This window comes from Lynx rufus, unplaced genomic scaffold (genome assembly GCF_022079265.1).
Source record: "Lynx rufus isolate CCGP_SWC_20201006 ecotype Redwood Valley unplaced genomic scaffold, mLynRuf1.p SCAF_6, whole genome shotgun sequence".
Classification (NCBI taxonomy): Eukaryota; Metazoa; Chordata; class Mammalia; order Carnivora; family Felidae; genus Lynx; species Lynx rufus.
The window spans coordinates 110802823-110814960 of NW_025814878.1; the positions used below are offsets into that span (position 1 = coordinate 110802823).

Sequence of the window (12138 nt, forward strand, 5' to 3'; positions counted from 1 at the left end):
AGCCCTGTTTCCTGTCTGAGGGGCAGCCTCAAGGCTGCGGTTCCAGAAGGTGTGGAAGAGCCCAGTCTCTCACAGACAGGTACTGGCAAAATCCCGGGGCCAAGCAGGCAGGCTGGAAGAGTCGGGAGGGCCAGGCTCTGGCCATTGCCTCCAGCATACAGCTGGCTCATACACGCATGCATAGGGCAGATAACTAAGTAACCTTAGAAAGTGGTTTCCTCGTTTCTGTTTTTATTTCTCCCCTTTCAATCTGGTCTTCGGACCTCAAAGTTGTTCCTCTGTACAGTTCTTGTTTCCTATAGTTCTGAGAGGGTGGTTCCATCACAGATGACCAAAGGCTGGACCCCTCTGGCTGTAACGTAGACCTTCCAGTGGGTGGCACCGGCATAGCCTTGAAGGGAAACAGCAACAGGAAAGCAGGTGAATGGCAGGGACTGGGCACACCTGTGGGCACGAACAAGGCAGGTCTGCCTGGCATAAATATGCCGTTATTGGTCCTCTCTGTAACCGGATGTCCAATGGGAGCCACTACGAACCCAAGTGTTTCATCACCACCACTCACCTGGCTAACTATGACTCACAACTCAGCAGATTTACAAAAGCAAGATGCTCTAGATGAGGCTGGTGCTGGGCATCAATTCTCAGACCCATCTCATCTTTCTTGGCAAGAAGATACGATGAGTTCTGAGGGAAGGAGGACCCCCCCATCCAAGTCTCCTAATGTTATCGGTCACATGGCCTCATTATAGAACATCCAGAATCTCTCAGACCAGCACTTCCTAAACTGTGTTCTGCAAATAGTAACATGCTGTTAGGATAGTCCAATGGGTTCCATGGTCAAGGAAGTTTGAGAAAGTTTGAGAAACACTAGGTTCCTCTAAGGCTTCTGGAGACTTCTGTACACTAATGTGCACTATGTAATCACAAGACAGGCAGTTCCCCAAATCAACTGATCCAACAGCCCTATTTGCCAAGGGCTTTTCTAAGGGGCTCCTGTTCCCATCCCTAGGGTCATCAGTGATCTGAAGAACTGTTTAGGAAACACTGACCCTACATTATTTGAGTGGAGTAGGAAGGTAGACTTAAAAGCTTTAAAAACTTGGAACACTTCAATAAACTCCTGATGGAAAATTATCTAGAGTGCGACATACCTTACCCATCATTAAATTGAGAGCACTGAATAGAATTTAACCTCTACTTAGTGACTCAAGAAAGGCCACTATGGGGGTGTGTGAGTGGCTCGGTCGGTTAAGCGTCCGACTTCGGCTCAGATCATGGTCTTGCGGTCTGTGAGTTTGAGCCCCGCATCTGTGCTTGCTTTGGATTCTGTGTCTCCCTCTCTCTCTGCCCCTCCCTCGCTCACACGGTCTCTTTTTCTCAAAAATAAACATTAAAAAAATTAAAAAAAAAAAAGAAAAAAAGAAAGGCCACTATGGGCAGTGACTCATCAACCACGGCAGGTGGATGATGAAGCATTCTTGAAAATGCTTCTCGTCACAGGTTTTCTGGTGATGTGTATTCCTGTCCCCTTCCTGTCTGCCTTCAGAGGACAATGCTTACTTCAGCAAAAACCGTAGAACCTACTTGTCACAGTGCCATTCTTTAGGGCCCCCCAAAATGCTAGAGCTGCCATCTGTCCTACAAGCACTGAATTATTCTCCTTTGCTGTCAGGGTCCGCTTCCTGTGCTCATCTTTAACTGTGGCAGCCGCAGCCACCGCTTCTATTTCTGCCACTGCTTCAGAAGCTCCCTGTCCTCCCCAGCCCGCCCTACCCCGTTCTTCTCCCAGACCTGCCCTCTCCCTCTTGTTGTAGTCAGTTCCCCATCCCTTCTCCACGTTGCTGTCCTGCGGCTGGCCTTTCATGCCCACAGGGCTCCTTTCCTTCTCATCAGCAAGCCGGCCAGTCACAGCCCGGCAGGTTATCATGCTCCGGATTTTCGGCTTTTCATTGCTATTCCTACCAGCCTTTGATGCTCAAAGCTTCTTTGATCACTGCCAGCCATCCATTTATTCCCCCTAATTCTTTAATTGGCATTCTAGAGGTTTGTGGGATCCAGGAACCTAAAATTTGGATAACTAAGGTGTTTCTGTAGTTGTCTGAACTGTCTGGCATTTGCAGAACATAAGACAGAGACTTTTTCAAGCATAACTATGCACTCTCAAGCCCAAATGCCATCCATACAGGCTTGTGCAATAGACATGCCTCATGGAAGGGTCACTCCGCTACAGGAAAATAGCTTCAAAAACAATTTCTACACAAAAATCCTCTTCTTTGCAGTAATTCCCAGGGGCCAGGCCAGCTGTGCTCCATTATCAGTTAACGCTTAATTTGTGCATGATTTTCATTTCTACATTGAAATAAGTTATGTAACACGGATTAAAGCCTGTCATGGTTTGCAGTCCATATCCTACTTCCAAATGGGTGAAAGGTTTCCAGGGACTGGGGTCTTCTAAAGAGGTAAAATTAAAAGAAATCAATTGGAAAACCAGTCTGGGCTCTGTCAGGGACCCTAGGCTTCCCCCTAGGCTTTGTGAGGCAGGAAAAACACAGAGGGCAATAGTGATACTTACTATCTGCTTCCGCCAAGAAAACTCTACTGTCAAACTGATTGCTACGGACAGCAGTTGATTCAAACTTGTTTCTTTGGAAAGGATTTTTAGAATATAATGCACAGAATAAGCCACAGTTGGGAAATCATGGAGCCAACGGTGAGTCATGACTGTGAGGCTATGACTTGGCAGTGGGACCCACACGGAAGGGAATATTTCCTCATGGGGTCATTGCCCTTACATACTGCTCGCACTGCGTTATTAGCAAAAGAGACACAGAGAGGGTTTCCTCAAATCTAGAATTGTACCTCCCCTGGCCTGCCCCTGGTGAAGGAGACACTTAAAGCTTGATGCTTTGCCTAGGTGATGGGAGGAACTTGGGATGGTCACCTCTCCTCTCTGGGTCTCAATCTCTCCTCATCTGTAAAATAAAGGATTGCTCTAAAGATTTGCTTCTTTTTTTTTTAATGTTTATTTTTGAGAGAGCACGAGTGGAGGAGGGGCAGAGAGAGAGGGAGACAGAGGGTCTGAAGGGGACTCTGCACTCTCGGCAGGGCTCGAACTCACGAACCGTGAGATCATGACGTGAGCTGCAGTTGGACGCTCAACCGACCGAGTCACCCAGGTGCCCTTAAACATTTTCTATAATGCCTTCTAACTTGAAGTTTCTAAGACCAATGGAACACATCGCACATTCTAAATATATATAAAACGAGGTCCTTCTCTGCTACATTTCCTTATTAGTTGTTCTACCGAGCATAAATACTGACTCTGTCCATAAAGGAATGCTCTTTTTGACTCTATTTAATTGAAGCTTTCTGAAGGCAATATTTAATTCTGAGCATATTTTCTGAGTTAAAAACTACAAAGATCCTGAAACTGACCTTGCTTCTGGGGGCCCCACCTACCAATATCCCCCGGCTCTAGCGGCATCGCCACGGACTGGCAGTGTCTTCGGCACTGGGAGGGAGGGATGAGCTGCAACATGGCCTCGCCGCTGCCAATGATAAATAGGTCATGCATTCTATGCATCTGGAGAGGAAAAAAAAAAAAAAAAAAAAAAAAAAAACAAGGAAGAAGAGGAAGGAAAAGGAAACAAAATAAAACCCAGTGGCACGGGAGATGAACGTACACAAATCTGTCTGTATATGGCTCTGAGTTTCATACCAGCTTAAGCAACAAAGAAAACAGAACCAATAACACAATTCGTGATTATGTCCGAAAGACAAAAACAAACTAGTTTCTCCTAAGCATGGCATCTCCTGATCTTGAGACCAGGGTGAAATCTCTTCTGTGGGTTCTCCTAAAGAGACATCCTCAACAAATAGCCCGAACGTAGATCTAGCACGAGCTTCGTAATTCATGACTACTTCTAGCCACAGCTCCAAAGTAGGCTAAAGGCAAATCATCTCAGTGCAATTTAACAGAAGTCTAGCAGAGGCCAACACATAGTGGTCTAAGTATACAATCTTCTGAGGGTCTGGTGTGAGCCAGATTTTTATTTTTTTTATTTTTCTAATATTTATTTATTTTTGAGAGAGACACAGAGTGTGAGTGGGGGAGGGGCAGAGACAGAAGGGGGACACAGAATCCGAAGCAGGCTCCAGGCCCCAAGCTGTCAGCACAGAGCCCGACGCGGGGCTCGAACTCATGAACCGTGAGACCATGACCTGAGGCGAAGTTGGACACTTAACCAACTGAGCCACCCAGGTACTCCAGCCGGATTTTTTTAGAGAAACAGACCGTCTGCATATCCTTTGGGCAATGTAGTATCATTTCTAGGATATTATTTCTTACTGCCAGAGTTTTGATGAGAATTGAACAGCAGGAAGTTCAAGTTCACTCTTTCGGGCAAGACCTAGGTGAGCAGATCTATCCTGCTACTGACTAAAAAGTAGTGACAGTAAGATTGGCCTCAGAGTTTGAATACCAAGGAGACAACTGGGCTATGCACGCCCACAGGTAACTACTGCACCGTGAGGGATACCACTGCCGCCAATAGGCATTAAGGGCAACCTGCTGTGTGCCAGGAACAGCTGCGAAGGTGGCGTTGGGGTAGGCAGGGAGTAGGGACAAAGGGAGAAGCTGACCTTGCTCAGGCTCCTCTTCCTACCTAGATGGTGAGAGAAAACCTTCAGGACCTCCCCTCCCTGTCCCTTCCAGGAACAGCCTTTCTGTGTCCGCATAGCGCAAGGGTCCGAAGTCTGACTCCCTGGGCCATGTCCTGATTTTTTCTTCACTACTTGGGCTTCCAGAGGTTTGGTTTTAGCTCCATCTTCTTGTGTCTCCAACCCTGGGCTCTCTGTTGCTCTCAGAGCAGGCCTTGGCCAAGACTCCATTTCCATGGCAACACTAGAGCCATTCAACTGCCACGGTCATGACAGAAAGAAGACTAACTAAGGAGGACTACTGGCTTGCAAATGACTGGCAGAAGCCCTGACATCTGCGGTCTTGAAGAAATTCCAGAAGACCAAAACCAAGTGGATGTATCTCTTTTTCATACAGGCCCGAGAGGGGGCAGAACCAGGTTCCTCCCCACCCAGGATGGGAAGAAATGGACACCAGGATGGAGCAGGCGAGCCCCGGGCAACACCGTGGACTGGGTGAGGTGGGTCTTGGAGCCCTTCACCTCTTTCCCCAGTGCCTCGCCTCTTACAATCAGACCCCACTTCTCATCTTCTATCCCAAGGTTGCCTCTGGGATCCCAGGCGCACAGACATGTGACTTTACCAGGGTCTAGGGGCCCAGGGATGTGGACAACAGGGCGGAGTAACAAGGCTGAAGAAAAAGGAGAGCCTGGGCCAGGGCGGGGAGCAGATGCTCTAAGAAACCAGACTCTCAGGATTTTTGCCTATTTGGACCACTCCCCTTCCCAAAACATGCTTGCGAACCACAAGATGACTCTGATAGGCGTCTGAGTAACTTAGTATTTACCCTGTTGGCGGGGTTCCTCGGAGTCCCTGTTAAGCAGACTGGTGAAATTAACTTCAGATTCAAGTGGGAAAACCAAGATAAAGATAAAAGCTTTCGCCCCAAATTGTATCATAATTATGAAGATGAAATCATACTGGGGCCCGGAGTTCTAGCTGGGGACAGCAGAATAAACGTCTTTAAAATCTGAGGCAAGATCCCAGCACCTCCACCCTACTGCTGGCAGACAGAAGTTCTCACTCCTAGACAAAATGATTGTTTTTATAGGCTTTGAAATTCCTTTAACACGATTCAGCAAATCTGGAGCCAAACAATAGTATTGGGAGGTTGAAAACACAACCCGGAGTTGGTAGGGGTCACAGTTTGGGAAATTTCATCCTTTTAATTCTTCCAAACCAATCCAAACTCAAAAACGGTCCTCAGGAATGAGACTCAACAAAAGGGCAATTCAGAGAAAAGTAAACAGACACAACTCAGAACGGCTTTTACCCAGTCCACTCGCCCCAGAGGGGTAAAAGTGGGCTCTGGGTACTTGGCCATGGACTGAGCAAGAAGTGTTGCCACCCAAACTAGTCTGCCTGCCTTGGGCACGTGCCCATCAACCCTTTTGTCCCCAAACCTCTCAAGCTTTCTGCTTAGCTAGTTCTCTACCCGAAGTTTCTTATTTGTTTATTTCTAGGGAAAGCCAACCTGGGAACTGGGTGGGTAGAGCCCTCCTATTAACTTCCTGTGTCCTTGGGCAAATCATTTACTCTCTCTGGGGCTCAGTGTCCCTAGCCACAAAATGAGTAAGTTGGGGTGTTCATTTATGGTTTGCCTGCTTTACACTTTGAGGTAGGGAACTCAGACTAACTGCATGCTTGGGTCCTTTCAAATTTTAGGATTCTACTTCCTAATGTAGAAAAGTAGCTTGCCCCCAAGTGTCTAGAGCAGGAAACAGATCTGCAAGGTAACTAGACTTTAAGCATGCCTTCATAACAGGGCAGGCCACACCAGGTCCCCTGGCAAGCAACAGGCAGAGAACTTCAGGTCATGTGGATGTCCCTTCAAGTCACCCTGAGTTGACACGTAGGGAAGGAAGGGATTATGACATCAGCCCAGGGGCTAAGTGAGGAAAAACCTCGACCCAAGTCCTCTCAAAATGTCCTACCTTACTACCCACAATAGGTTCCGGTTGAAGAAGGAAGCACTTTTTTATGGAGGCATCTTTTGGAAATGGCAGGTAGGTGAAAACAGGAAAAAGCTCACGTAAAATGTGTGATCTGTTTAGAGGTCTTCTCCTGTAAAAGTTTGGAAGAGACAGAAGTAATTCAGCTGGGCAAGCCGGCCTCTATCTCCATGACTAACAGAGCTAAGCACGGTGGGAAAACTGTGGGCGGTGGGTAACGAGGGAAAAATATCAGGACAATATCTTAAGTATCAGGTTCATGAGGAACAGTCATGCCAAATCAATTAACTGTGACATGCACAAGCACACACACAACTCCACAGCCACGATTTGTACGTGTGGGTGGGATGTTTATAAAATCCAGCTAAAACAACATATAGAGGAAGGAAATAAACGGTCCATTCATTCTATCTTGGAAAAGAGACTGAAGTAACAGGCCAGGCGGGAGAACAGAAGGGAGGAGGAACAGGCAAAAATCATGAACCTAAGGCGCTGTGGCATGTGGTGGGAAGCCTGACTAGTTAAAGTGAGTATTCAATCATGCAAATCAATGCATAAGTAAGAAATCAAATAAAGGTTTAAGAAAGACAAAAGCATTGAGAAATTATCTAACAAAAAGGTCCAAAAAAAGCCATTTTAATTCTCTTTTGGAATGGTTCTAGATGGAAACTGGCTTTCTTTTCTTCTAGACAGAAACCTTCATCCCAAAAAACAGACCATGTCTTCTATAGGACACAGGAAGAAATGGGAAGACAGACCTGCATTTCAATCCTGCCTGGATGACCTTAAGCAAGGTACATAACCTCTCTGATCCCCACTTTTCTGATCTGAAAATGACAATGATAATTCCTACTTCCTAGAGCTATTATGAGCATCACCAATGAGCAACAGGCACTAACCACCATGCCACACTGCCTGGCACAAACAAGGTGCCAGGAAATGAAGCTTCCCTTCCATTCTTCAGGCTTTCTCGTTAGCCCTCCGATGCTCAAGAGGCATTCTGCGTAAAAACATGCGCAGAGATAATCTGTGATGCTATTGGGCAATGTCAGTGTCCACTCGTGGCAACAGCCCTTCCAAGGCACCTCTTCGACTTCATCCTCTTTATCTCCCATCACTGGTTTTTCAACAGCGAGCTCCTGAGTATTGTCTGACTCGAAGAGGGTACTGGAGAGTGTTTACACAGTGCGGGGCATGGGAGGGTCTCAGGGGTACTGTTTGGACCTTCGGTCTGCCCCCTTGCCACCACACACAGACTAAGTGCCCTTTCCCGCACTCACCATGGATAAGGAAATGGGAGCCACCGCTCAGGAAGGCAGCGCCACCACTTGGTGAAAAGCCCTTCAGGGAAGCCCTCCGCCACCTCCGGGTACTGGCACAAAAAATGCTGAAGCTCCTCTGGCAGCAAGAGCTGGCCCGTCTTGACAAGGCGGACAAGAGCGAGACAAAATAACACAGAATTACTTATCAGGAATGTCACAGAGCTTGCTGCCTTCTGGGCATCGAACAGATCATCTGTCAGGGGGAGAAGCGCGTCCCTTGCTCACCTTGATCACCAGAGGATGGAGTCTTTCAAATTTCTTCGGGGTGTCTTCCAGGAGCATCACCTTGAGGGGTAATTTCTGGGCACAGCCACTGCAGTTGGCAGGGATGGGGTCCGACTCATTCTGCTCACAACTGTTTGCCCACCAAGAGTCAAAGTCTGCGACAGGAAGGGAAGTGGAGAAGGCAGATACAGGAAGAACACAGCGGGTAAATCTAGTAGCCTCAGCAGTGAAAGCAAAAAGGAGAGATATAACAGTAATTTTTAAAAGCTAATAATGATAAGCACTAGTGACCTCTGAAAAGATACATATGAAATAGGTAGCCTCTGAGGAAGGGGCAGAGGGCACAGAGGATGGGGTAGGAAGGAGAGGTTATGTTCTTTATAATCTTCTATACTTTACAGAAAATATTTTTTTAACACGTATATGTATCTCCTAAGTCAAAGCAGCAACGTCGACCAGTTGGTATATTCAGTGATGTGGGGCTGGAGAGGTAAATCTTCCACTGTTTTCTAACCCGTGACCCAAGCGTCTGAAAGTCTACAGCACTTGGGGGAGGGGCCGGCAAAGGTCCCATCATCAGTGATGAGCCTCACCGCATGTCTTCTCCAAGTGGAGGCCAGGATGACTCTGGGAAAGGGAGAGCAAGAAAAGGGTGCAGAGAGAAGGGATGGAGAGGAGATGGGACATTTCAGGGGCCCATCTGTGGAGCGAAGTGAGTTGCAGGTGCCCATCAGACAGTGCTCTGTCCCGGCTCAGAAGTGGGTAAGGGCTACTAACCATGGTTTCTATCCCTCCAAGGGCTGCAGGTTGGTCAGCAAGGGAAGAAGGGCCCACCAGCCCCTGATGTGAATGCTAGTTGCCTGCCCACCCCCTATCCCTGGCTGGTCCTCCTCTGAAGGGTTGACTCCCTCTCTACACATCCCTTCTCAGTTTCCCTCTCCTCCTCCTCCCTCCCTCTGACACTGTTCTGTTGATAGTGTTATTGCATTATTTCTTGTTTGTGTTCTGTTCCACTCTGGGTTTCATCTGTGTTCTTGGAGATTGTTCTTATGATAAACTCTAATTTGGATCCAAAATGCTTTCACCAGATGGTTTCTGATTAAAACCCAATGGAAACCGAATCGGGAGAAAGCCTAGAACAAAAGATAAACAGACCACCAAATGGGGCTGAAATGAAATCAATTCTCTGAACCAATAAACACACTTGGAAAATGACTCTTAACCAGAAAACATTTGCTGTGGCCGGCAGCAAGGGCTTTTTCCATGTTTTCTTAAGGCAGTAGTAGCGGGGCGGAGGAAATCCCCACCAGGGAAGGACTGTGTTTGTTCTCAGCACGTCTCCTGAGGACCCTCCAAACACCCTCCATATCCTGCAGACAGATCCTGTGTTCCTTGAGGAGGCTGTCACCTCCCCTCCTCACCTGCCTTAATTGTGGACAGACTGTCACAGCCAGGACACAATGCTGCACCCTTAAGCCTGCCAGGGGCCTCCAAGGACACCCGGGAACCCTTCAATGGCACCTGTTTTGGTGGCACACTGAGGCTGCAAAGTTATCCTTATTTTTCCTTCTGGAATATTTTCAAATGTTCCTGATTAGAGGTCAAATATGAATTCCTGCCTAAATACAAGAACTTTGGGTAATGGACATACAGTGAGGCATAAATAATCTAAACATGTTATAATTATACAGCATTTCAGTTTCCAAAATCCTCACGAGGGAGAGGGAAGGAAGGGGAAAGTGCCAGGCCCGGTGCTGGTCACCATCGCGTGCTGTATCATTTACCTGTTGCCGTAGAATTACTGAGGAGGCAGTGCTATTCTCCCTTTACAGATGAGCAAACAGAGAGTGACAGGAGACAGGCGCTAACCATGAGTTCCCAACTGGGGAAGAGCACAGAAGGGGCGGCGGGGGAAACGAGAAAAGTAGCTGCGGAGGAAGGCCGTGATTCGGGCTTCCAGGGCATGAAGCACATCTGACTCTGAGCAAAACAAGGAACCATCAAAGGCCTTGGGCAGGGGTTTCCTGATGCTTTAGGAAGATTATTCTGGATCGTGACTAGAGTGAGAAGAGAGAGGCTGGGAAGAGGACGACTGGGTTTTACTTTGTTTTTGTCTTTTTGGCGGTGGGTGGGGTGGCGGAACTTGTCCTGTGATGAGAGGTGAAATATAATGAGGTAAACTGAGGCAGCAAAGACAAAATCTATAGATCTAAGCAGCACTGCAAAGGGGCACCTGGGTGGCTCAGTCAGTTAAGCGTCTAACTTTAGCTCAGGTCATGATCTTGCGGTTTGTGAGTTCAAGCCCTGCGTCGGGCTCTGTGCTGACAGCTCAGAGCCTGGAGCCTGCTTTGGATTCTGTCTCCCTCTCTCTCTGTCCCTCACCTGCTCGCACTGTCTCTGTCTCTCTCAAGAATAAACGTTTTTATTAAAAATAAAATAAAATAAGATAAAATAAGATAAAATTAAATAAAAATAAAAATAAAATAAAATAAAATAAAATAAAATAAAATAAAAAATAAAAATAAAAATAAAAATAAAATATAAGCAGTGCTACAAGAATGCCTCTGCAGCTGAGACTGCCTGAATGCACCTCGTCTAAGAGAGCCCGGACACAGGAGACGCCAGACACCTGCAGATTCATTATGACATTTTTCTGCGGTCATGCGTCATATTCTGACGGAATCAGTTAGGTATGGCAATCTCCCCAGGAGATAAGAGTCATGTGTCAGGAGAAAGGGGGCATCTTCTCTCAATTTATAAAGGTGCCTCAAGAGCTAGCAGTGAGCAGTTCTGAACCTAAGAGCACAGACACATTATTTTAACTGTAACTTAGTTAATTTCAGTTTTATTCTGAACTTTAGATATTCTTGGGATTTCCAGGTAGAGATGCTTTCAGAAGCAGGTGGAAGAAGAAAACCCTGGGAAGGAAAATCAGGAAAGAAAAAGAAAGAATAGAGTACTAAAAAGTGGACCCAATAAGGTGGCAGAATATAAGACATTCACATCCAGGGGCGCCTGTGTGGCGCAGTCGGTTAAGCGTCCGACTTCAGCCAGGTCACGATCTCGCGGTCCGTGAGTTCGAGCCCCGCGTCAGGCTCTGGGCTGATGGCTCGGAGCCTGGAGCCTGTTTCCGATTCTGTGTCTCCCTCTCTCTCTGCCCCTCCCTCGTTCATGCTCTGTCTCTCTCTGTCCCAAAAATAAATAAACGTTGAAAAAAAAAAATAAGACATTCACGTCCAGACACAGGAACATCAATTACTTCTTACTCTCCTGGCCACAGTCATTTAAAAATTGGAACGGAAAATGGCCTCTTTCACAACCAGCAATAAATTTAACAAGAAGGGCATAACATAAGACCTGAATAAATAAACATATCATACCGCGATCTTGGGCAGGAAGGCTAAACACTACAAAGACGCCAAGTCTACCCAAAAGTATATTCAATAGAACTTGGATAGGTTCCCACCAGAGTTTGCTTCTGATGAAGGTAGGAGTAGGGTGAGGCTGTGACAATCTCATTCTGAAGTTCATCTACAAGAGTAAATGTATAAGAACAGGCAATAATCCATCCCCTGTCCCAAGTAACTCTGGAAATAATTTAAGGGCCAGAAGGCATTCTAGGTAATACAAATGAATTACAAAGTATGGTCACTGCTTAAAATCTATAGAGGACACCCCCCGCAGGCACAGATACCATTAAAGAATACATTAAGAGGGTGCCTGGGTGGCTCAGTCCGTTAAGCATCTGACTTCAGGTCAATCTCGCAGTCCGTGGGTTCAAGCCCCGCATCGGGCTCCATGCTGACAGTTCGGAGCCTGGAGCCTGCTTTGGATTCTGTGTCCACCTCTCTCTCTGCCCCTCCCCAGCTTACCCTCTGTCTCTGTCTCTCAAAAATGAATAAAATTAAAAAAAAAAACAATTAAAAAAAAAGAATACATTA

General features: G+C 46.7%; 1 protein-coding gene across 5 annotated transcripts in view; it reads right to left on the bottom strand.

The window, feature by feature from the left end:
- Window positions 1-211: 211 nt before the first annotated feature.
- The window catches only part of CUNH6orf89 (chromosome unknown C6orf89 homolog), a 40206-nt gene continuing 28279 nt past the window's right edge, over window positions 212-12138 (bottom strand). For 4 of the 5 annotated variants that reach the window (XM_047101771.1, XM_047101769.1, XM_047101773.1 and 1 more), the window contains 5 exons: window positions 8198-8352; window positions 7931-8070; window positions 6633-6762; window positions 3436-3583; window positions 212-391 (listed from right to left, as the gene is read on the bottom strand). In XM_047101771.1, coding sequence (XP_046957727.1) covers window positions 297-391; window positions 3436-3583; window positions 6633-6762; window positions 7931-8070; window positions 8198-8352 — 668 coding nt within the window. In that variant the 3' untranslated portion in view covers window positions 212-296. The remainder of the gene's footprint in view (window positions 392-3435; window positions 3584-6632; window positions 6763-7930; window positions 8071-8197; window positions 8353-12138) is intronic. The other variant, XM_047101770.1, reaches the window with a different exon arrangement.